Genomic DNA, 26,728 nt, shown 5'->3' with positions numbered 1-26,728 from the left:
GTCGGAGGCCGCTGTGCCGGGGTGGAATCTCACAGGCCAGCTCTCCGGAGGGCGAGTCGGCAAAGTCGCTTTGCTCAAAGACAGGCAGACGTGGAGCTGGACCTGGTGGAAATGTCCAGAGAAACCACAGGAATGCATCTTGAGCTGATGTATGCAATGGGATGGATCCCAGCGAGCACCAACAAGCTTACTGCGACTGTTGTTGCAAGTCGTGAGTCCAACAAGGCCATCATTGCCCACACTCAGAGGCTGATGGCCTCTAGAAGTGACAGTGGGGTTCCAGAGTATCGCAGACTTGGGTGCATCACAGGCACAAGCTTTGCTTCAGCTTGGCCAAGTGATGCAGTCCATGCCTGCTTCCATACTCTATGTTCCCCACTGTCCCAACGGGGAAGTGACAGTACCAAAGCAGGCCAGCAAGGTGTGGGGAGACATCGTGCTCCAGTTGCTAAGGCCCAGTCTGAGAGTCAGTGGCTCCACGGAAATGGGAGGTGCTGTCAATCCTCAGGAAGACAGCATTCTGGATCCCACCACTCACACGCCAACCATGCTCCATACCCGGTTGGCACCCCAGCCATCTGTGACTGGTGACGCTGATGACGAGGCGCCCTAATTCAAAGCCAGGCAATCCTCAGACAACATCTGCATTGTCTGGCCCCCTAACACAGCAGCTCTCTCGCAGCCTTGCTGTACGACCTGAGGACTCATTGAGGAGCAGCAGCAGGCATGGGAGTTGGTTGAAGGGAAGGGGGTGGGGAAATGTCTAGCAAAGACCCATTAAGGGCTGGCATCACTTCATTACCAGTAATATATGTACCTTTGTGTGAAATCATTTTTTGTTCACTACAGGAAGCAGTTTTGTTAATTAACATAGTATTTAAGGATTGTATAGTTTTGGATTTTTTGGGGGGAGAAATTGTTAATGTTGCATCTTGATAAAAATGTTTATTTGACCGTTGTCATTGAGGTCTTGTGTCTCATTCGCAGAATCAAGTGTAGAATAGCCAGCATGGTGCCATAGAGTAAAGAGTCAACGCTGCAACCCACCTTCCCCGTTCAACCAAACCGGTCAATGAGCTACCAATGTAAGGCTCTTGCTGCGGCCATATCTCCACACTGCCTCCCGTGGTTGTGGTGGATGTGCAATGGGCTCCTCTTCCTCCTCCTCATGTGGTCCTGCAATCCCCACTGGCAATGCCTGTTCCCTCATGATGGTTAAGTTGTGTAGCATGTAGCAGATGACAATGAACTCTGAGTCCTGTTGTGGGGAGTAGTGAAGGCTGCTCTAGAGCGGTCCGGGCATCAAAAGCGCTGCTTCAGCACGCCAATTGTCTGTTCGATGATGCTGCAGGTGGTCGCATGGCTCTCATTATAGCGCTGCTCAGCTTCTGTGGCTGGGTTCCCGGGGGGGGGGTGGTCATGAGCAAGGTGGTCAGGCCGTATCCTTTGTCCCGATCAGCCAGCTCATTTTTCTCACTGAAACATTCGAGAGACACTGCTCATGCAAGATGAAAGCATCAGGTGTACTCCCTGCATAGTGGGCATTCACTGTGAGGATGCGGTGAATGTGGTCACTATACGTTTGGGGTGTGGTATCCCTTTGCATTGTGTGATGGTGCTCGCAAGGCGATGTGTGTACAGTTAATGGCACCTTGAACCTTGAGGATGCCTGAAAATCGTCCAAACCCTAGAGCCCTCTCATTCTGGCTGTCCCTGCTCATTGGGAACTTTATGAAGTCCATTCTGCGGGCATACAGAGCCCTTGTAACCTGGTTAATGTAGCAACGTGCAGCGAGATGCTGCATATGTCCCCTTCTGCTGCCTGGAAGGAGCCGGAGACATAGAAGCCCATCGCCACAATCACCTTCACCGTGACAGGTAGCGCATCCTGTTGGCGCTGGTAGGCTGTAGGTCTGCCTGTATGAGTTGGCATATCTCAGTCAGCATTTCTTTTCGGAAGCACTGCCTTCTATCGCACTGCGCATCAGAGATGTGGAGGTATGAGTGATGTTCCCTGTAAACCCATGGTGGGTAAGATCTCAACAAATGTCTGCAACCTCTTCGATTCCGTGGCCCAACATAACCTTCCAGCTTGAAAGCGCCCGCCAATAGCAACCAGCATGATTTGCTGCCGAACGAGTATTGCCCCCATTGAAATCTCTCACTCACCTTGTAAGCAAATTGTCATGGCACATAAAAGTGTCGTTTGCAACTCAGAGCCTCACGTAGCGTCCTGCGTGAAACTGTAGCAATCATTGACAATTGCGATATTAGATCTTCCAGCCTCCATTTAAATATGCCTCCAATAGCACCTGCTGCACCCTGGGACTGCCTGTTTTTTCAGTCATTTTCTGGAGCAGTCGTTAAATGAGGCGTTAGGGCCGAAAGTTCCATCTGGGGCACTAGCGCAGCCTTGCATGACAATTTATGTTATACTGACGGTCAAAATGGAGGGTGCCAAAAAACCATTAGCAAAACTTCCGGCCGGCCGCTAAATACTGCACGCCCCATTTCACGTCCAGAAACAGCATTTACCCCCTCCTCCAGGGGTGCAAAATGAGGCGTCAAAGAGCAGAAAATCCAGCCCTTTGCATTTGTGTTTTTGGAAATGGGAACAATGCATTAAAAAGTGCCCCTAATTTTTTAAGTTCTTGATATAAGTTTGCAGGCCCAGGGGTGTGCTGACAGTGTAGTCACATTTCATCCCTTCCTGGCAAGTATTTTGCTTAAGAGCTCATGATTAGAGAGGTACTGTTACATGATTCTAGTTTGAGGTGGATCTGGAGCCCAGGATTTATGGTTATACCAATTACCTGTGATATGTGGTCTAACCAAAGGAAAGAAAAAAAATAGTACTTTTTGTTGTAATGTGAACAGCAGTGACGCAATTTCTGATTAAACTAGAGCCTCACTCATGAACAGAGGCAGAATTAGCTCACATATGCCAGATGCACTTCTGCTCTGAAAATAAAGTAAAACCAGACACTTGCTATGTAAAGATATGCAAATTAGTATTGAATTTAATTAAGCATTTTCATGGAAAATGAGTCACCAGAAATGTGACTCAAAAAATCTTAGTTCTCGCGCGTCGCATATTCAAATGTGACAGGGTACAAAGAGAAAAAACAGTAATATCACAAAAATAGGAACACGCTTTAGAACTGGGAAATTTTCAATACAGGCCAGTGAAACAAAGTACAAAAGTTTGCAGTAAATTGTATTTGAATGAATGTCTGTACATCCAGGACAAAGCAGCAGTGCAGGACAGCAGAGAAAAAAGATTAAATAGCAAAGGGCTATAGATTATTACAAAATATATATTCAGTCCTGCTGCAGTTCCATGTTACTATTCCCTTCATAACCATTGTATAAAATTCAAGTAATGAACTGTTATGTAACCAATCCCCAATACTGGGTCAAACCTGCATACCGATCCTCCATTTACACCCAGGAAGTACAGCCAAACCTTCACTGGAGAGGATTAAAAGGCTCTACTATCAAGATGAGTGATGTTACAAGACGTAGTGAATTCTCTCCTGCTTTGTACAATTAATATTGCATATCCATCTCCCATAAATGAATGAATCATCTTCCAAAGAAAAACAGGTGGCTATCACCCACATTCCCATTAGTCAGTCTTAAGGTAGCTTGCGAGCAGCAGACAGATTAAAATTGACGAACCCCACCCCCCTTAGTGACTAAAGCAAACAAATGTGCGTACAGTTTTAGTTTGTCCTGTGGATCTCCTTCTTAGTTTGAGAGCCGTTCTCCCTGCTGTTGGTAGGGTGGAATGCACATGCGCAGTACATGCCTCTTCATCTGTAAGATGGCGCTGGACTCACACAGCAGATTGGTCCCAGGACTGTTCAATATGAACAGATTAGTGTTAATAGCATTTCACTATTTAGACAAGTGACACTGAACAGTGTTAATGTGTGCACTTAAGTACTTAATCCTAAATTACAGCTAATTATGTGGAAGATACCTTGATAACTGGGGTCCTTGTGGATGCTGCAGGTAAACGCATGCCGCCCCCTCTGTTTTCATCTAAAATCCTTCCCGGTGACCTCTCCCTGCTGGCATCCAAAGGTCTGCCTGGAGATTTCTCCCTCTCCAAGCCTCTCCGTGGTGATTTGTCCCTTCTCGTCTCCTGTCTACCTTCTCTGTACCTGACAGACCTATTCAAATCCTGAGGTGAATTTTCTCTCGGGCAAGGTGCCAACTTCTTTGACATGTGCTCATTGTAGGAGGGAAGGCCCCGCTTGTTAGGACTGCTGCTGGTCACACAGAAGGAAAAATAATTCTGGTCAGGCACCTAAAATTCCAAGTTTCAACAACATGAAAGCCAATACATTAACAAGGGGTATCAATAGGTTCAAGTTTTCAGACTGATTCAATGATTACTGTGATGAAAACTGCTGATAAAGTCACCAAGTAAACCACCTCGACTCATGCATAAAAAAAATTGACAACTCAATAGAAAAAAAAAAGTGGCTGTTCTAAACAGAAATCATTACTGTCCGAGCAAGTTGATCAGCCCTGATTCGGCACCATAACTTTCTGGGGTTTTGGTTGATGGGAGAGAGGGAAAGATAAGAGTAATAAGAGAACACATTTATAAATTTAATATAAATCAGTGAGATAGTAACAATTGCAAATACATCAGTCTTTTATAAACACATAAATAGTAAAAGGGTAGTCATTGGAAGGGTGGGGCCGATTAGGGACCACAAAGGAGATCTTCATATGGACGCAGAGGGCATAACGGAGGTACTAAATGAGTACTTTGCATCAGTCTTCAACAATGTTCTCTTTAAGCTGCTGTGCAGCACTCAAACTCCCATACTGCCGGCTCACCGGCTTTTAAATGGGGAAAAAACGTGCATGCGGGGTATTTTGAATGGGAACATTGGTCTTCACTAGAGACGAGGATATTGCCAATGTAGCAGCAAAGGAGGCGGCAGTAGCGGTATTGGATAGGATAAAAATAGATAAAGAGGAGATACTTAAAAGGTTGGCAGTCCTCAAAGAAGAAAGGTCACCCGGACCGGATGGAATACATGCCAGATTACTGAGGGAAGGGTGGAAATTGTGGAGGCCCTGGTCACAATCTTCCAATACTCCTTGGATATTGGGGTGGTGCCAGAGGACTGGAGAATTGCAAATGTTAAATGTCTGTTTGAAAAGGGCAGGGGAGGGGGGGGGAAAGAAGGATAAACCCAGCAACCACAGGCCAATCAGCCCATCGGTGTTGGTTGAGAAACTTTTAATCCAGGACAAAATTCATTTGAATTTGGAAACATATGGGCTAATAAATGAAAGTCAGCATAGATTTATTAAAGGCAAATCGTAAGTTGATCAAGTTCTTTGATGAAGTAACGGAGAGGGTTGATGAGGGTAGTGCAGTTGATGTTGTGTATATGGACTTTCAAAAAACGTTTGACAAAGTACCGCATAATAGACTTGTTAGCAATATTAAAGCTCATGGGATTAAAGGGACAGTGGCAGTATGGATACAAAATTGGCTAAGAGACAGAAAGCAGAGAGTAGTGGTGAGCAGTTGTTTCTCAGACTGGAGGGAGGAGGTGTACAGTGGTGTTCCCCAGGGATTGGTATTAGGACCAGTGCTCCTTTTGATATATACAGGTTGAACCTCCCTCATCCAGAACCATTCCCGACCACCAGGTGGCACATGCGCAGAACTCCGACATGAACAAATTGAAGTCCTTCCTCGCTGCCGACTCCCGCAATCGTTGGCCTGACCCCGCGATCCATCCCCCCCACCCCCCCCCACCCATGATCTCTCGGCCGTACTCCCAGCCCCAATACCCGCCTTGCTTAGTATCTGTATCATCCAATTTAACGTGACCACCCCTCGTCCGAAAAATCCCTTATCCAGAACAGGCCAGGTCCCGAGGATTCCTGATAAGGGAGGTTCAACCTGTATTAATGACCTGGACTTGGGTATACAAAGTATAATTTCAAAGTTTGCAGATTATACGAATCTCAGAAATGTAGTAAACAATGAGGAGGATTGTAATAGACTTCAGGAAGACATAAGTAGACTGGTGAAATGGACAGACACATGCAGATAAAATTTAATGCAGAGAAGTCTGAAGTGATCCATTTTAGTAAGAAGAATGAGGAGAGGCAATATAAAGTAAATGGTGCAATTTAAAAGGGTGCGGGACCAGAGAGACCTGGGGATGTATATACAAAATCCTTGAAGAACAAGTTGAGAAAGCTGTTTACCAAAAAGCATTCGAGATCCTTGGCTTTATCAATAAGAGTAATAGAGTACAAGGAGGTTATGCTGAACCTTTATAAAACATTGTCTAGGCCCCAGCTGGAATATTGTATTCAATTCTGAGCACCACATATTATGAAGCATTGGAGAGGGTGCAGAAGAGAAGTACTAAAATGATATCAGGGATGAGGGACTTCAGTTATGTGGAGAGAATGTAGAAGCTAGGGTTGATCTCTTTAGAGCAGAGGAGATTTGATATAGAAGTGTTCAAAATCATGAATGGTTTTGATAGAGTAAATAAGGAGAAACTATTTCCAGTGGCAAAAGGGCCAGTAACCAATTTTACACTTGGAAAAAGGTGATATCTCTTTGTTTTATTCAAAGAAAAAGGAAGACTTTACACAAAAATAAACCTAGCATTACTTGCCGTAGGTATAACAAATTTTACATAAGTAATTGTACATTACAAGGTAATTGTACATTAGGAAATACAGCACAGAAATAGGCCATTTGGCCCAATCAGTCCATGCAGACATTTATGCTCCACTCGAGCCTCTTACCGTCTTTCCTCATCTGACTCTATCTGCATAACCCTCTATTCCCTCTCCGTCATATGCTTATCTAGCCTCCCTTTAAGTGCATCAATACTATTTGCTTTAACCACTCCCTGTGTTAGCGAGTTCCACATTCTCACCACTCTTTGGATAACGAAGTTCCTTCTGAATTGCCTATTTTATTTCTTGGTGACTATCTTATATTGATGGCATCTAGTTTTGCTTTTCCCCACAAGTGGAAACATTCTCTCTGTATCTACTCTATCAAAACTTTTCATAATTTTAAAGATCTCTATTAGGTCACCTCTCAGGCTTCTCTTTTCAAGAGAAAAGAGACCCAGCCTGCTCATCCTTTCCTGACAGGTATAACCTTGAATTTCTGGTATCATCCATGTAAATCTTTTTTGCACCCTCTCCAGTGTCTCTATATCTTTATTATAATATGCCGACCAGAATTGTATACAGTACTCCAAGTGTAGTCTAACCAAGTTTCGATACAGGTTTAGCATAACTTCTCTACTTTTTAATTCAATCCTCTAGAAATAAACCTTAGTGCTTGGTTTGCCTTTTTTATGGCCTTGTTAACCTGTGTCGCTACTTTCAGTGATTTGTGTATTTGTACTCCGAGATCCCTTTAGTTTTGTATTTTTCCAAGTAATATGTGACCTCCCTATTTTCTTACAAAATGCAATACCTCACATTTATCAGTATTGAATGTTATTTGCCAGTTATATACCCATTCTTCAAGTTTATTAATGTCTTATTTTAATACTCAAAAAGGAACGAGCCTTTGATTTAAGGCGATTGGCAAAGGAACCAAAGGCGACATGAGGAAACCTTTTTTTTTACACAATATATTGTTGTGATCCGGAATGCACTGCCTGAAAGGGTGGTTGAAGCAGATTAATTTACAACATTCAAAAGAGAATTGGATAAATACTTGAAGAGCTTTACAGGACTATGGGGAAAGAGCAGGGGAGTGGGATTAATTGGATAGCTGCATCAAAGAGCCAGCACAGGCATAATGGCCCAAATGGCCTACTTTTGTGCTGTATCATTCTACGGGATTAGGCTTCATTTGAATTATTTCCTGAAAGGTGCACACAACGCTTCTCATCCAAGCAGTATGCAGTCCCATTTCAAATTGTACTGAATTAGCACTGCTACTCTGGAGTCAGTTCATTTGTGTAGCCAACAGGTCCTGGAAATAGAAGGAGCCAAGGATACAATTTTATGAAAAGTAAAAATTGCTATCCCTGCAACAAATAATGTTAAACTGCTTACTTTGTGTGGGGTCTTTCTCATTCTTTGAATGAAGCTTAGGATTCCCTCCTTTTCCCCAAGACCAAAACTGGGCAGGGGCAGGAAGAGGCTGACTGGAGTGGGATGTTAACTTAACAAATGAACTTGCACATAATATCCTTTGGATGCTTCAAAGCATTTTACGACCACATGATTACTTTTGAAGTATGGCCACTGTAGTTTTGTAGGCATACGTAACAGCCAATCGGCACACATCAAAGCTCTACAAGCAGCAATGAGATCAATGACCAATTAATCTACTTTTGCTGGTGTTGGTTGAGGAAGGAATGTTGGTCAGGACATCAGGAGAACTCCCTGCTCCTCTTAAGTCCCATTGGATGTTTTTATATCCACCTAAGCTGTGGCAGCATATCACATTCAAAAGACAATCCCACTAATCTCAGGCCTTGCCCAGTTTTGCACTTGGTAAAGAGTGATATCTCTGCATTTTATTCAAAGAATGAGGAAGACTTTACACAAAATTAAACCTAGTATTACTTGCCGTAGGAATAACAAATTTTCACATTCAAAAAGGAGCGAGCCTTTGGGTTATTGGTAGCATTCCTGCCTCCGAGTAAAAGGTGCAGAATTTGAACCCTGCTCCAGGCAGTCCCGGCGAATGGAGACTGGCTCTCCGGCTCGGAATTTTGCGTTGACACCCAGTGGATAACTTGTATCTGGTAGATGTGGGTGGCTCCCCGCCCCTCATCATATGGATTGTAGGAGCCCATAAAACCCTCCCACGGACTAACCACTATGTCGACTGGTATAAAGATGGAACATTTATGTTGCATGAGCAAGATTAGGAGCATTCACATCGAGTCTTGTCAGACTGTTAATCATCCTTCCACTACTTCACCAAGGAAGTATTTGACGATACAAAAACAACAACAATTAAAACAGTCCCTTGCACAGATTTTGCCTCCCTCCATTCCCAGAACCTGTGTTAATGTTTGCTTTATTGCTGATGAGAATAATTGAATACTTTATTAAAAAATAACTTTCTACGGTGTCTTTCACATCCACAGAATGTCCCAAAGCACTTCATAGCCAATTAATTACTGCACTGTTGTTTTGTAGGCAGGCATTAGTCAATTTGCCCACAGCAAGATCCCACAAACAGTGAATGGGATAAATGCCAAGTTAGCATGTTTTGGTGCTGTTGGTTAGAAATGGTGGTGACCAGGGCAGTAGGAGAACTCCCTGTTGTTCTTGGGATAGTGCTATGGGATCAGTTGCTTCCATCCAAACAGACAGGGCTTCAGTTTACCATCTCATCTGAAAGACAGCACCTCAGACAGTGTAGCAGTGCTGCACTGGAGTGTCACTCTAGATTATGCTCAAGTCCTGGAGCAAGGCTTGAACCCACAACCTTCTGACTCAGATGATGGGTAGAATATCTCACCTTGTGATGCAAATGCAGGCCTTGTGGCCTCCAATGAGGACAAGATTGGTGCAGGGAGAGAAAGCTTCAGTAACAAATCAAGCAGCAGGACCTACTGTTCTGTAGTCAAACAAACTAACTGAAGCATTATGGAGCAAACATTGAGTACCACAAATACTTCCAAAGACAGGAGAATCAACATTGATGTGCACAAGATGATTGTAGACGGTGCAGGACAATCAAAGGCACACGCATGACATGTATGTGTTTTGACACAATCAAGCAGTTAGTTTCTGCTCACTCACGTCAGGTTTGCTGTTGGTGGAACAGGGTCCATGTTGTGGGAAGGAGACCTAAAAAACAGAGAATATGCACTGCACATACCTCAGTTACTGCTGCAATCATTAGAGGTGGAGAACACTCTTTGTACAATTTTATAGTAATTGGTGGACCCTGTCAAAATGAATTTTGATCCAGGAATTCATTACACAGCCTGGGTCAGAATGGGTACTGATACAAGGGTAGTCAGCAGGAAAAGTAATCATTCCAGGAAGTGAACCACAATACAGGAGTCATTAACCCCGAGGCCAGAAGCACCTTTCCAGCTTTTAAAGTATTCATTTTGTTTCTTTCATATAACTGGTTGGCAGACAGAAAGCAGAGAGTCAGGATAAACGGGTCCTTTTCAGAATGGCAGGCAGTGACTAGTGGGGTGCCGCAGGGTTCAGTGCTGGACCCCAGCTATTTACAATATACATTAATGATTTGGATGAAGGAATTGAGTGTAATATCTCCAAGTTTACAGATGACACTAAACTGGGTGGCGGTGCGAGCTGTGAAGAGGATGCTAAGAGGCTGCAGGGTGACTTGGACAGGTTAGGTGAGTAGGCAAATGCATGGCAAATGCAGTATAATGTGGATAAATGTGAGGTTATCCACGTTGGTGGCAAAAACATGAAGGCAGAATATTATTTGAATGGCGGCAGATTAGGAAAAGGGGAGGTGCAACGAAACCTGGGTGTCATGGTACATCAGTCATTGAAAGTTGGCATGCAGGTACAGCAGGAGGCGAAGAAGGCAAATGGTATGTTGGCCTTCATGGCTAGGGGTTTTGAGTATTGGAGCAGGGAGGTCTTACTACAGTTGTACAGGGCCTTTGTGAAGCCCCACCTGGAATATTGTGTTCAGTTTTGGTCTCCTAATCTGAGGAAGGACGTTCTTGCTATTGAGGGAGTGCAGCGAAGGTTCACCAGACTGATTCCCAGGATGGCTGGACTGGCATATGAGGAGAGATTGGATCGACTGGGCCTTTATTCACTGGAGTTTAGAAGGATGAGAGGGAACCTCATAGAAACATATAAAATTCTGACGGGACTAGACAGGTCAGATGCAGGAAGAATGTTCCCAATGTTGGGGGAAGTCCAGAACCAGGGGACACAGTCGAAGGATAAGGGCTAAGCCATTTAGGACTGAGATGAGGAGAAACTTCTTCACTCAGAGAGTTGTTAACCTGTGGAATTCCCTACCGCAGAGAGTTGTTGATGCCAGCTCGTTGGATATATTCAAGAGGGAGTTAGATATGGCCCTTAAAGCTAAAGGGATCAAGGGGTATGGAGAGAAAGCAGGAAAGGGGTACTGAGGTGAATGATCAGCCGTGATCTTATTGAATGGTGGTGGTGAATGGCTGAATGGCCTACTCCTGCACCTATTTTCGATGTTTCTATATGCAGATTCTAAGACAAATTGCTGGGATACTCTGGGTTGCAAATTGGTCAATTGCTGCTGTCAATCCAGCTGAACATTATCTAACAGGACACACTTGGCAGGTTTCCCTGTTCTACCTCCTTTTTGAATAGGTTAAGACAGCAGGCGAGTTCAACTGCCAGCCAAAGCCAGAATCTAAACTTGGGCACACTGGATGGGAATCCATAAGTTCTCTGAATCTCTAACGATAAATATGTTTTTGTACAACTATCAAAATGTGCACAGCTTTAGAACAATGACACTACTAAAGAAATCCTAATATTTTTATTTTTTAGTGTCATTTCTATAATTAAAAAGTTGGAATATTTATTTTTATTTTGTTGGATCATAGATTGCACAGCATTGTAACTAGCAGTTAGGAAGCCACAAGAAAAGCGGCATCAGTTTTGAGATTTAAATTTTTTCTTTTCTTTCACTCCCTTTTATTTTCCTTTCTTACTTTTCAAATTATTTTCCTTGGATTCTTTGGAAATGGGCTATTGTGTTTTGTTATGTGGCTGTAGTACACAACAGTTGCCACTGAGTGGCGTATGTGCCCACGAGGTCAAACCCCCACAGGATTGACATCGTAGTGCCAGTTGTTCTTTTCCGTCAAAGGCACGACCTTCTAAATTGAGGCTAAAGGTATTGGGAGAGCTAGCTAAACCACCCAGAAATTCTGCTAGTTAACACACCTCAATGGTTAAGGTACAAGGAACAATGTCAACAGAAAGATTGGAAAGAAAATAAACAGCACATTTCTGTGCAAATAACTTGCCCTGCTCCAGACATATGTCCAACTGTGGATGAGAGATTTCTGAGGGGGTGGGGGTGGGGGGCACCCTAATTGCTGAGGTAGAAAACAAAAGATTCCTCAATGCGATCCTCTTTACAACCTCACTTCTGGTGTGCACCAGAACACTCCCATAGGAATAGGAGTAGGCCATTCAACCACTTGAGCCTACTCTGTCCTTCAGATGATACCTGATCTGTACTTCAACTTTGATCCACATCCCTTGATACTCACTCTCACCTAACAAAAATCTTAATCTTGAAAATTTAAATTGATCCAGCATCCACAGACTTTGGGGAGAGTTCCACATTTCCACTATCCTTTGTGTGAAAATGTGCTTCCTGATTTTCTTCACAAATGGCCGAGCTCTAATTTTAAGATTGTGCCCCTTGATCTGGAGTTCCCCAAGAGGAAATAGCTTCCTTGAATCTACTTTATCATTTTAAACACCTCAATTAAATCATCCTTCATCCTTCTAAATTAAAGGGAATACAACCCAAGTTTATGCAACCTGTCCTCATAATTTAACCCTTTAAGGCCTATGTTTACAGCATGCAGGAAAAAAACCTTTTGGCCTTAGAACAACTTATGTTTTGCCTTGTGGCTCAATTTATTACATGGTTTCTGGCCAAAAAATAGTCTTCAGTTTATTGCATATCCTTGTACCTGCTTTGGCAACAACTAAAAGGGTACTTCAGGCTATTTTGCTTTGGTATCCTGGGGTAAGCTAGAGATCTACAGCCAGCCAGTCGTACCTTTGGAGAAACAATCATGGCGGTGGCTCAGCCTCCCAGCTCCATAAGCCTCCTTTCAGAAACACAATCCCCCATTGAGGAGGAATGCAGTTGGCAACTTCCCACAGCAGCGGAAATGCCTGAAGAATACATATGGCAGTTTAATCATTAAGTGATAGGTATAACTAATGGGAACAGGTCATTTTGGGTCACCTCCCACTTTCTAAAGCTACGATTTAAAAAAAAATGTTTTACGCAGGCATCCATAGCATGCATCAGGGAAAAATAGGTGAAGAGACCCTCAGTGTAGGGACTTTCCACCTTCATTTGTACTTCTGTTGAAGCCTGTGATTATGTTAAAATCAATGATTCTTCGAAGTTGGTAAAACTGATCACAACGCAGAGCCTAGGGCAACATGTGGCACTCTCTTGCTCTGGCTGGAGAGGCAGCTTGCTGAGCTGGCCTGGATCAAATTGTTCGGTTCTGGTCTCGCACAGACTGCGGTGATGTCAGGCCAACAAAGTACTGGTGAGATGTGCTGGGGTCAGAGATCGCTCCACCAGAGCAGGCCCTATGGGACAGATATACCAAGTGTCTTCACTATTCAAATGGTATAAAAACAGAAAAATGATGGAAAACCCCAGCTCTGTTCACCTCTGTGAAGGTTAAAAACAAGTTAACATTCTAGGGGCTGGATTTTTGTTCTGATGTCACCTCTGTTCGCACCCCGGAGGGGCGGTAATGGCTGTGGAAATGGGTACCACCTGGGCGGCCAGCTTCTAGCTCCCCACCAGGACATTTGGTGCTGGTTTTGCGGAGGTGCCGAGCAGTAATATCCGGGAGCATCGCGCAGTTGTGAAGTTTGTTTGGAGCGGCACCCATAGTGGGACTGCCTGGGAAAGCGGGCAGTCCGAGCTGTTCTGGTGGCAGTGATTGGGTGTTTTTGTTTAATTTTGTGATTTATCTTTATGTGGGGTGAGCAAGGTATTGGGAATGCGTTTTTTGGCGATTTTGTTTCTCTCCAGGGAAACCTCTCTTGGGGCACTCTGAAGTCGGCTCTTTAGCAACAGATTTTCAATTACTCAGCTGGCCTAGTGCCCCAAGAGAGATGTGGAACTCCTCCCTTAGCGCTCCGCTCCACTCCACACTCAGGACCCAGTTGCTGAATTTTGTGGCTGCAGACGCAAACCATTTCCTGGTGCAAAATTAACCGCCCTGCCGCCATTATCACCCGAAAAAACCTCCAACTTAAAATCCAGCCCCAGAACTTTCATCAGAACACATTAACCCATCTTTTAGAATGTTAGGAAAGCAAAAAGAGATATAACTAGTGGAATTATTGAAGACCTAGGAAAACAGTTGAATTAATTGATTGCTATTTTCTGAAGTGTTTGTCAGGGCAACAAATATCAGTTGGCTGTCTAAATATCATGAATTTTTTTAAATTAGTCAGGAGCAGGCAAGTTAAAAGTAGTGAAGACTCTCAAATCCCCTGTGTCAGAAGGAGTATATCCGAGGGTGCTGAGGACTGGGGAGAAAATTTGTGGGGCATCACTACAGTTGTCTGGACTGGGGAATTTTGGCTATGAAGAAAGATTGGAGATGCTGGGTCTGTTTTCTTTGGAACAGAGGAAGCTGAGGGAAGACCTGATTGGGGTGTATAAAATTATGAGAGCCTGGATAGAGTGGATAGGAAGGAACTCTTTCCCTTGGCAGAGGGGTCAACAACCAGGGGGCATAGAGTTAAAATAATTGGGGATGGTTGAGGGGAGATATGAGGGAAAATTTCTTCACCCAGAGGGTGGTAGGGATCTGGAACTCTCTGTCTGAAAAGGTGGTAGAGGCAGAAACCCTCACCACATGTGCACTTAAAGTACTATAACCTACAGGGCTACGGACCAAGAGCTGGAAAGTGGGATTAGGCTAGATAGCTCTTAGTCGGCCGGCGCAGACACGATGGGCCGAAATGGCCTCCTTCCGTGCTGTAAATTTCTATGACTCTATGATTCTGCAGGACCTCTCCAATACTCAGTGCAAATACATTAGAAAAATGTAGAATTGGGGCAAGTTGTTCGAGGTTTCTAAGCTGATGAAGGAAATTAATTGTGTTTGTGTAGACAGTTTGTTTCACCTAAATAGTTTAGGGAGGACAAGGGGTCACAAACTAAAGTAATGTAAGGCCAGAACTAGGTTAGATATTAGGAGGTGGTTCCTTTTCTAGAGAGTAACAGATATGTGGAACAGGTTGCCAGCTCTTGTGGTGAAAGCCGATTCGCTGAATTGGATCTATTTCTGGCTGTGGCGCAGATCACCTCATATTAAAGATAGGTACTGTACATTAATCAGGACTAGAGTGGTCCCCTGGACTGGTTTTGATCGCCTAAAGGGGGTTGGAGAGGACTATGCCACATTATTTTCCCAAACTGGCTTGGGTTTTTGATCTGTTACTTCCCCTTTCCCAGGAGATTAAATCGCTTTCAGGTGGGGAGGGTACATATTGTGATACACAAGGCATTGCAGTTGTGTGGGACAGGCTGGATGGACCAGTGGGTCTTTGTCCGTCCATCATTGTTGTATGCTCATTGTCTTATGCAAGAGAATGGACCAACTGGGAGAAGAATTAGGAGAGGTGATGCACAGGAGTTGAGTCAGGGGATCATAGGGCTGGTGCTTAAAATTTAGAATGTTGCAGAAATAGAGTGGGAAAAGGTCAAGGATTTATTTATCAAAATTTACAAAGGTAAACTATCCCTCCTCATCCTTCTGGACCTGTCTGCAGCCTTTATCATAGCTGACCACTCCATCATCCTCCTCCAACGCCTCTGCACCAATGTCCAGCTGGGTGGGACTGCACTCACCTGGTTCCATTCTTATCTATCTAATCGTAGCAAGAAAATCTCCAGCAATGGCTTCTCTTCCCAATCCCACATCGTTACCTCTGGTATCCCCCAAGGATCTGTCCTTGGTCCCCTCTTGTTTCTCATCTATATGCTGCCCCTTGGCGATAACACGGAGTCAATTTCCACATGTACGCAGACGATACCCAGCTCTACCTCTCCACCACTTCTCTCGCCCCCTGCTTGGTATATAAATTGTCAGATTGCTTGTCCGACATCCAGTACTCGATGAGCAGAAATTTTCTCCAATTAAATATTGGGAAGACCGAAGCCATTATCTTTGGTCCCCGCCACAAACTGCGTTCCCTAACCACTGACTTCCCCCTAGCATCAATCTGAGGGTGAACAAGACTGCTCGCAATCTAGGAGTCATATTTGACCCTGAAATGAGATTCTGGCCACATATCCACGGCATAACTAAAACCGCCTTTTTCCACCTCCATAACATTGCCTGCCTCCGCCCCTGCCTCAACTCTTCTGCTGCTGAAACCCTCATTCATGCCTTTGTTACCTCTAGACTTGACTACTCCAAATCACTCCTGGCTGGCCTTCCACATTCTACACGATGTAAACTTGAGGTCATCCAAAACTCAGCAGCCCGTGTCCTAACTCGCACCAAGTCATGATCACCCATGACCCTTGTGCTTTCTGACCTACATTGGCTCACAGTTAAACAACACCTCGATTTAAAAATTCTCATCCTTGTTTACAAAGCACTCCATTGACTTACCCCTCCATTTCTCTGAAAGCTTTTTCAGCCTCACAATCCCACAAGATGTCTGCGCTCTTCAAATTCTGGCCTCTCAAATGTCCCTCATTATAACTGCTCAACCATCGGTGGACATGCCTTCAGCTGCCTGGGCCCTAAGCTCTGGAACTCCCTCCCTAAACATCTATGCCTCTCTATCCTCCTTCAAGACGTTCGTTAAAACCTACCTCTTTAAATAAGCTTTTGATCACCTGTGGCTCGGTGTTAAATTTATCTGTTTGTCTGTTTGTGAAGCGCCTTGGGACGTTTTACTACATTAAAGGCGCTATATAAATAAAAGTTATTGTTATTATAAGGAAGGATCTGTAAATTGGGACAGGAATTTTGAATTCAGTGCACTGGGAAACAGGGAGCCAGTGAAGGTCGGTGAGGACAGGGTAATGAACATGTGGGAAGCAAACCATGGAGTTTTGAATGAGCTTGTGGAGGCTGGTCAGCGGGGTTTTGGAGAAATTGAGTCTTGAAATAACAAGTGTGTTAATTATTTGAGCTGGAGGTGGGGGAAAGGTAAGGATGAATGCAGGCAATGTTGTGGAAATATAAATTTGTGGTTCTGGTGATGAATAGGACATGAAATTTGAAATTAGAACTAAAATAAACAGTGAATGTCCCTACGATATAGTTTATTTGGATACTTAGAAGAATTCCCACGAAAGTACTAAAAATTAAAATCCATGGGATTCAGTATACAATGTGGGATGAGATTAAAAAAAGGATCAAGAATAGGAAACAAGGAGTAGTTTAATGTCAGACTGGCATAGGCACAAGAGACCAAATGGTCTCCATCTGTGTTGTATCAGTCTATCACTCTATGATTAGGGGATTTGCTGTGCGGAGTACTGCAGGTGTCAGTGTCAGACTGGGTAAATTCTGAGTGGAGTACTGCACAAGTTGATGCCTGGACACTTGCTATTTCTTATTTACATAAATAAAAGAGGAAGAAACCAACTGTAAGCTTATTAAATTTGCATAAAAATTAGGAGTAGGGACAGAGGATGGAGTTAAAATTGTGTTGTATGATTTAGATCTGTTGTACGATTCGGTAGATTAATAGTAAATTTAATTTAAAAGATGACACTATTGGCAGAGAAGAATAAGACTGATCCCAAATGTTATTGGGATGAGCTATGAGAAAAGATTAGAAAAACTAAGCATTACAGTCTAGCGAGATGATTAAGGAGAGCGGCTCATGGGAGGTATAGGATGTATTAAATGGTACAGATGCTGCTTTAAGGTAAGTCAAGCGAGTAACAGATCTTAGTAAATATTTCTTCACTCAAAGGGTGATCAAACGTTCGGAATAATCTTACCAGGCAAGGAATTTGATTCAAAGACATCAGGGGAATTCAAGATAAATTTGGATGCTGGGTTGGGTCCACTTAAATACTGGAGGATCAAGCTCGATGGCCAAATGGCCATTTCTATGTTCTATTCTCTTTGCAAAAATGGCTAAAAATGTATTTCCAGCAAATTTTAGATTTTTCTTTTTAAATGTCTAATTGGTAAAATTCTTTGTGTTTTTCCTACATCAACAAAGGATTTGCACGATGTGAATGTGATTGGTAGGAAGAAAGTAACTATGAATTAAAGACAAAGGTAACGTCATAATCTAACCATAAAAAAAATTACCTGAGAGCAGCCATTTTAAATTAAGAGTGCTCAAGTTTCTCAGAGTTTCAGTGTAAGCTTGGACCGTCGTATTTTGAGCAAAGATTGTGAATTAACAGCTCATCTACCTGCGGCTGGTGATTGCGCTCTGCAGATCACTGCGTGCTTCCTTCACCAAGTTGCCTTTACAGCAGATGATTCGCTGTTTATTCTGATATGATGAGGCCATGTAAATAGCTCCAGATGAGATTGCAGGGCCGAGATATCTGGGATTTGGGATGTCCAAGTGAGCATGACTCGAAACACTACAAAAACAAAATAGGCACATTGTTAACTTGTAAGACTTGGTTGCTTTCTTGCTATTAAATAATTGGAGATTATGTGTAACTACCCTCATTACACAAGGCTCAGCATGGCGATCAGGTACAATTACTTTGCTCCCCCACCGCTCACCCTACCCTGCCATTATCTTTCATTTCTTTGTTCAAAGAATGTGGGCACACTGGCAAGGCATTTACTGCACTGCCCAAGAAATTGCTTTTACAACTAAGTGGTTTTATATTCCACTTCAGAGGGCATGAAGTGCCAACTATGTACTCTGGGGCTGGAGCTAGCTGTAGGCAAGATTAAGTAGAGGTGCCAGACTCACTTCCCTCAAGGTCATTAGTGAAGCAGTTAGGCTTTTACATCACTCATCACATGTTTCATCTTAAAACTAAATTAATAGTGATTTTCTGAGAAGGCTGTAATTAGGACTTCTCCAGCTTTGTGAACACCCCCATCCAGGTAAACATCTGTAATGTCTGAGAAACTGCCTCCTGATTCTCTCCCTGGTGCATGACCCACTAAACAGGCCAACAAAGTGTGACGAAGCATGCAACTCCTTGTGGGAGAGATCTGCACCGGTTACTCGTTGGAGCAGAGTTGCAATCAAATTTCACCAGCACCTATACAAATTTCCTGTGGAACTCCAACAACTACATGTGAACAAGCAAGCTTCAAGAGGAGTTACAGCTAGCTAATCCCCAAGACACGGATTTTCCGCTCTTTTACGCCACTGTTTGTGCCCGGAGGGGCGGTAAATGTCGTTTCTGGATGTAATGCCGGGCGTCCAGGTTTTAGTGCCCGGCCGGTAAATTAGGCTCCTGATTTGCGGTGGCACAAAAACTTACCGCCCGCCCTCCAGTTTGGCTGAGATCATGACATCAATCGCCGTGCAACACTGCGCTAGTGTCGCAGATGGAAAATTCGACCCTTACGCCTCATTTAACGTCCGCCCCAGGAAACATCTGAAAAAAAAATGGTGTTCCGAGGGTGCAGCAGGCGGTATTGGCGCCGTATTTAAATTGAGGAATGAGACTTCTACATCGCAGATCACATTGACTGCAATGGTTGCATACAGCACGGTACTTTTATCTGCCATTACATAGAAAATAGGTGCAGGAGTAGGCCATTCGGTCCTTCGAGCTGCACCACCATTCAATATGATCATGGCTGATCATGCAACTTCGGTACCCCATTCCTGCTTTCTCTCCATACCCCCTGATCCCTTTAGCCGTAAGGGTCACATCTAACTCCCTTTTGAATATATCTAACAAACTGGCCTCAACAACTTTCTGTGGTAGAGAATTCCACAGGTTCATGATTATGAGTGAAGAACTTTCTCCTCATCTCGGTCCTAAATGGCTTACCCCTTATCCTTAGACTGTGACCCCTGGTTCTGGGCTTCCCCAACATCAGGAACATTCTTCCTGCATCTAATCTGTCCAATCCCGTCAGAATTTTATAAATTTCTATGAGATCCCCTCTCATTCATCTAAACTCCAGTGAATATAAGCCTAGTCGATCCAGTATTTTTTCATATGTTAGTCCTGCCATCTCGGGAATCAGTCTGGTGAACCTTCGCTGCACTCCCTCAATAGCAAGAATGTCCTTCCTCAGATTAGGAGACTAAAACTGTACACAATATTCAAGGTGTGGCCTCACCAAGGCCCTGTATAGCTGCAGTAAGACCTCACTGCTCCTATACTCAAACCCTCTCGATTTGAAGGCCAACATGCCATTTGCCTTCTTCACCACCTGCTGCACCTGTATGCCAACCTTCAATGACTGATGTACCATGACACCCAAGTCTCGTTGCACCTCCCCCTTTACCAATCTGTCACCATTCAGATAATAATCAGCCTTCCTGTTTTTACCACCAAAGTGGATAACCTCACATTTATCCACATTATAACTCAACTGCCATGTATTTGACGACTCATCTAACCTGTCCAAGTCACCATGCAGCCTCTTAACATCCACCTCACAGCTCACACTGCCACCCAGCTTAGTGTCATTTGCAAACTTGGAGATATTACATTCAATTCCTTCGTCTAAATCATTAATGTATATTGTAAATAGCTGGGGTCCCAGCACTGAACCTTGCAGTACCCCACTAGTCACTGCCTGTCATTCTGAAAAGGATCCGTTTATTCTTACTCTCTGCTTCCTGTCTGCCAACCAGTTCTCTATCCAGATCAATACATTACCCCCAATACCATGTGCTTTAATTTTTCACACTAATCTCTTGTGTGGGACCTTGTCAAAAGTCTTTTGAAAGTTCAACTACACCACATCCACTGGTTCTCCCTTGTTCACTCTACTAATTGCATCCTCAAAAAATTCTAGATCTGTCAAGCATGATTTACCTTTCATAAATCCATGCTGACTTGGACCGATCCTGTCACTGCTTTCCCAATGCGCTGCTATTATATCTTTAATAATTGATTCGAACATTTTCCCCACTACCGATGTCTATAATTCCTTGTTTTCTCTCTCTCTCCTTTTTTAAAAAGTGGGGTTACATTAGTTACCCTCCAATCCATAGAAACTGATCCCGAGCCTATAGAATGTTGGAAAATGACCACCAATGCATCCACTATTTCTAGGGCCACTTCCTTAAGTACTCTGGGATGCAGACTATCAGGCCCTCGGGATTTACTGGTCTTCAATCCCATCAATTTCCCTAACACAATTTCCTGACTAATAAGGATTTCCTTCAGTTCCTCCTTCTCGCTAGACCCTCGGTCCCCTAGTATTTCCGGAAGGTTATTTGTGTCTTCCTTCGTGAAGACAGAACCAAAGTATTTGTTCAACTGGTCTGCCATTTCTTTGTTCCCCATTATAAATTCACCTTATTCTGACTGCAAGGGACCTACATTTGTCTTCACTAATCTTTTTCTCTTCACATATCTATAGAAGCTTTTGCAGTCAGTTTTTATGTACCCTGCAAGCTTACTCTCATATTCTATTTTCCCCTTCCTAATTAAACCCTTTGTCCTCCTCTGCATTCAAAATTTCTCAGTCCTCAGGTTTGCTGCTTTTTCTGGCCAATTTATACGCCTCTTCCTTGGATTTAACACTATCACTAATTTCCCTTGTTAGCCACGGTTGAGCCACCTTTCCAGTTTTATTTTTATGCCAGATAGGGATGTACAATTGTCCTTACAAGATCAGTGAGAGAATTTAATGGGGGCATTACTAGTTCACCAGCATATCATGCTAGTTGCTATTGGCAGGTGCTGTCAAGAAGAGGAGCTTGGCCATGTCAGGCCACAGATGAGGAGAGACCAAAGACGTCTGGGGAGGCCTTCCCCCCCCATGGGTTTACAGGCACCAACGCTCATACCTCCAGCTCTCTGAGGAGCAGTGTGTGAGAAGGCTGCGCTTCCAAATGGAAGTGCTGACAGAGGTATGCCAGCTCCTACAGGCAGACCTACAGCCTTCCAGCGTCAATAGGACTGCGCTTCCCGTTGCAGTGAAGGTGACTGTAGCACTGGCCTTCTATGCCTCCGGCTCCTTCCAGGCAGTAGCAGGGGACATATGAAGCATCTTTCAATATGCTACACATTGTTGCATTCGCCACATCACAAAGACTCTGTACGCCCGTAGAATGGACTTCATAAAGTTCCCAATGAGCAGGGACATGTGGGAATGAGAGGGCATGTGGGTTTGGCAGAATTGCAGGCATCCTGAGGGTTCAAAGAGCCATTGATTGCACACACGTCGCCTTGAACAATGCAGAGGTATTCAGAAACCGAAAGGAATACCACTCCCCAAACGTCCAGCTGGTGTGCGCACATGATGCTTTCATCTTGCGAGAACAGTATCTCACAAATGAAAGACTTCACATAGTGTCTGAAATCCATATTGAAAGGATACCAGGCATACATAAATGTGAAGGGTACTCACCCTCACGATCCTGGTAAGGTCATTGAACCTTTTGTGGCATTGGGTACCAGTTCTGGCAACTGTGTCTGCAAACACCTCCTGGGCAATTTCACGCCATAACCTTTTGAAGATTGTTGGCAGCGGTCTCCCTCCCCCAACCAGATGGAGTGATGTCCACCTCCTCTCCACTATGTGGCTTAAGGCCTCAGCAGCCTCCGTTGAAAAACGGCTGGTATGCTGTCTCCTGTTGCTCCATCTCTGCAAAGGTGCCAGAAATTGGGTGGGTCATCTGCGCATGCGCGGAGGAAGCCGCCGCGCCCTGAAATAACGTCTGCACCTGGAAAAACAAAAACGCGACTGCGCCTGCATAAATGGCCGCTTCTTTTAACGCCGCAATTTTCGGCTCGGCTTACAAAGTCCGTTGTAACGCCCCCCGATCATGGATCCTCATTTTTTGCCGAAATTTCCAGTCAAAGGCCAAACTTTTTTCAGGTGGTACTGGGACCGCCCCGCCACGATTAGTGCCCCAAAATCGGGAAAACCAAAAATCCAGCCCAAAGTCTGCAGGAATAGCAACCATTTCAAAATCTTCACTGCGGAGTTCAAGGATGGTTCAGAGTCTTCCTGTCCACTCAAACAGTGAGGTAGCAAAAATAAGACCTAATGCCCTCTTCACCAGGTACACCATCAGTTACAGTAGGTCTTCATTTAAGAACATAAGAAGCATAAGGACCCTGAAATCCTGGTCGCCTGAAAAGAGGAGAAAAGATGCACACTTACCTTTTGCTTGGGTGCCCACCAGCAAATGCGGTTTTAAGCCTCCTCTGCATGCGCATCAGAGCACATACATGTCTGAACATACATAGGGCTGGAGTCATGTGGGCCTGGACACCCAATCAAGGTCAAATATTCTCATTCATAATAATGGGAACACTAAGTAGGAGTTGTCATTATTATGAAGGGGAACCCCTCCCACCCCAAACACAAATAAAAAAAACCCCACATATTTAACATTAATTTAAATTAAAGTTAATAAATGTGTTAGAAAAATATATATATATTTCCGATTTAAAAAAAAGTTTTGTAATTAGGGTTTAAAAAAAAACTTACCTTAATGGGCAGGGATTTTACCATAAAAATATCTTTTTAAATTTTATTTTTATATGTTTTTCTATGTTTTAAAACTCTTACACTGGTAAAGGTAGGCTATGCGCCTGCTCTTACCAGACGCAAGAGTTTTATGGACATTCGCTGGGCAAATAGTGCAATCGCGCCCATGCCAATGTCCTTCTCCCCAAGATGTGTGGATCTGTCAAACCAGAACTTGACAGATCGGAAAAGCCGGTTTTCAGCGCATGCGCATTGTGCGCCGAAAACCAGCTTTTGCGATGCCTCCCTGGGTCCGTACGCACTCGGTCCTCATCATCATAGGCGATCCCTCGAACGAGGATGACGTGCTTCTACACCAAAAGGGATGAGTTCACTGATATTTTAATGGAGGACCCAATATTCCAGTCCTGAACTTCAAGAGTGGAAGATGCCTGTGCGTTGATTTTTTTTTAATGTGTGGTGACCGTTGCACATCAGCCACCACGTGGGCTTGACAGAACTAGGCCTTGATCCAGTGGCAAGGGTAAACCAGGATGACTGGAGACCTGCCCTGCTGTACGGACTAAGTGTGCACACATCGCAGTGCAGGCAGGCCTGTGCTGCCCCTGGGCCCTCGGCTCTTCTGGGCCCCGCACTCTCATTTGCTGCACCTCCACCACGATCTCTCGCCTCTGATCTTTTACCGCTCCTCCGCCATGATCTCTCGCCGCTCCTCCTCCACAAGCATTCGGCGCACTTCCGTCACGATCTCTTGCTGCACCTCTGCACCAAACATTCGCCGCATCTCTTGTCACATCTCCGCCACGATCTCTCACCGCTCCTCCGCCCCGACTTCTCTCTCCTCCGCTGTGCCTGGGCCCCGCTGATATTCCTGCCCACGCTCCAAATGGCGAACTGGGCCTTGATGACGTCTCCCAGTCGCCCGCCTCGAAGTTGTTGCATACTTGGAACGACTTGTGCTGGAAGTTGTAGTGGTATGCCCACAATTTTGTAGGGCCCGCACTCTAGCTCTTTTATCCTCGCAACCTGCGGTGGTGTCCTCTTGCAGGTCGGGGATCACACACTCTGTATGGACCCGGTGAGGCCGGAATTTCAGGCCCATTAAATAGGAGCAGGAGTAGGCCATATAGCCCCTCGAGCCTGCTCCACATTCAATAAGATCATGGCTGATCATCGACCTCATAATCCACTTTCCCGCACAATCTCCATATCCACTTACTTCAAACTCAAGTGGTACCCCAAGTGTACCATTGAAAATGTGATAATTTGTACCAAACTGGGTTGAGACTGCCCCAAACTCATTTTACACAAGACTTTTACAGCAACAACAACTTTAATTTATATAGTGTCTTTAACATAGTAAAATATCCCAAGGTGCTTTACAGGAGCCTAGTTAGACAAAAATTTATACCAAGCTAGAGACGACATTAGAGCAGGTGACTAAAGCTTGGTCAAAGATGTAGGTTTTACGGAGCGTCTTAAAAGAAGAGAGACAGATGGAGAGGCGAAGCGATTTAAGGAGGGAATTCCAGAGCTTAGCGCCTGGACAGCTGAAGGCACAGCCAATACAAAGAAAGTGAGGGATGCAAGAGAGGAACGAAGAGTTTTTGGAGAATTATAGGGCTGGCGAGGTTACAGAGATAATGGTCATAGGGGGATTTAAACACTAGCATGAGAATTTTAAAAACTGAAGCACTGCCAGACCAGGAGCCAATGTATGTCAGCGAGCACAGGGACATGAATGGAACTTGGTGCGAATTAGTATATGGGCAGCAGGATGAGGTCAAATTTATGGAGGTGGAAGATGGGAGGCCAGCTAGGAGAGGATTGGATTAATCGAGTCTGGAGCTAACAAAAGAATGGCTGAGCGTTGCAGCAGCAGATGGGCGAAGGAAGGGGTGGTGACAAGCAATATTACAGAGGTGAAAGGAAATGATCTTTGTGATGGAGAGGATATGGGGTCAGCTCGGGTCAAATAGGACGCCAAGGTTGTGAAAAAAATGGCTTTGTTGCATTCAAATCCAGTGCACTAGCCCACCCCACCATACAACACCCGCTTCTTTTGATAATGTCCCTTATGATTATTTTTCCCAAACAAATCAAGCAGCTATCTTGAATTTGAAAAGTAAGCGCTACCTCTCCAGGATGATCTCCAGCATCCATCATATCACCACGCTGTGCTGTAAATGATTTCAGTCAATGCTCTCCCCTCCCCAACTAGACCTTCTTGAACGTGTTTTCAAAGGGGCTACTGAAAGTAGACTGGGCTCAATGTCACTGCAGAATTTTTTGAGGGGAGGTGGGAGAAAACAGCACAGGAGAAAAGAGAAGATTACGAGGTCTGGAGATAGATACCCTATTGTCACTGGTGCAGAAGATGCTTAGTCTCCTTAGGATCGCTCACCGTGCAAAAGTGGTTCCTTGATATCCAATGGAAGATGGGTGTTTTTGTCATCCGGTGCAGCAGACTACATCAACATCCACTGCACACTGCCATTTGTAATCTATTATCCAAAAGGTGCAGCTCTTGCATGTGCCTGGCAAACACATGCCACAGGAAACAAATGTAGCTCTGTGCCATAGATCTGGAAACTGGCCCACCGGATTACTGTGCCTGGGGCATGCACTTAATACTTGAATTAATGAAAATCTAAGCTCCTGTCTCGTAGAATTAGGTTCCTACCTACAATGGTGACACTTCCCACAGGTATAGGAAAAGAATCAGAGGAGGGCGAGTTAGTCAAGGTAGTTTTGTCCATGGTCAGAATTCATGAGTATAGACATATTTAGCAAAGGCACAGTCTATGCTTAATAAACAGGTCAAATAACATCTGACCAGGCTCTCTGGCTGGAACACAAAGTTGTTACCCAACCCAGCACCCTTTGGCCTGCTGATGAGTGCTTACAATTAAGCTGATTCAAATACATTAATACATTGTTTTAAATGGTTTTCTCACACACTGACTGCAAACAATTTGATCCAGGACTTACCTGACTGCATTGCGACCCTGAATCTCAATAACCTCCAAGGAATTGAAATGAGTTACAAACAGGTAAGGTTCTCTATAAGCTGAAATGATCACAAACAGAACACGAGGGATTACAAGTTGAACTATCCAGTTGGCTCACTTATAGAAGGCTTGCTGAATAATAATGAGAGGTTACACCGATACTGTGCAGAAAATGAGTTGCTATGTGAAATCTTGAATTAACAGTATCATCTGGCTAATTTCTGCCTTAACTATCAAACTGCATGCAAGTTTACAGCCAACTGTCTTGTATACTTACAGAAAAACACATTGTGGGGTTAATATATTAGTTTTATAATTTCTACTAAACCTGGTAAAATTTCAGATTTCCAGCATTCGCAATAT

The 26,728-nt window shown here is 44.1% G+C and overlaps 1 protein-coding gene across 3 annotated transcripts in view; it reads right to left on the bottom strand.

Annotated features, from left to right (window-relative positions):
- Positions 1 to 2,994: 2,994 nt before the first annotated feature.
- Positions 2,995 to 26,728, bottom strand: part of LOC139268860 (citron Rho-interacting kinase-like) — a 336,825-nt gene continuing 313,091 nt past the window's right edge. For 2 of the 3 annotated variants that reach the window (XM_070887645.1, XM_070887647.1), the window contains 4 exons: positions 26,346 to 26,424; positions 18,161 to 18,337; positions 3,986 to 4,277; positions 2,995 to 3,862 (listed from right to left, as the gene is read on the bottom strand). In XM_070887645.1, coding sequence (XP_070743746.1) covers positions 3,839 to 3,862; positions 3,986 to 4,277; positions 18,161 to 18,337; positions 26,346 to 26,424 — 572 coding nt within the window. In that variant the 3' untranslated portion in view covers positions 2,995 to 3,838. The remainder of the gene's footprint in view (positions 3,863 to 3,985; positions 4,278 to 18,160; positions 18,338 to 26,345; positions 26,425 to 26,728) is intronic. The other variant, XM_070887646.1, reaches the window with a different exon arrangement.

Source organism: Pristiophorus japonicus, chromosome 8 (assembly GCF_044704955.1).
Source record: "Pristiophorus japonicus isolate sPriJap1 chromosome 8, sPriJap1.hap1, whole genome shotgun sequence".
NCBI lineage: Eukaryota > Metazoa > Chordata > Chondrichthyes > Pristiophoridae > Pristiophorus > Pristiophorus japonicus.
Note: the sequence above shows the minus strand (reverse complement) of the source record. Positions and strands in the feature narration are given on the sequence as shown.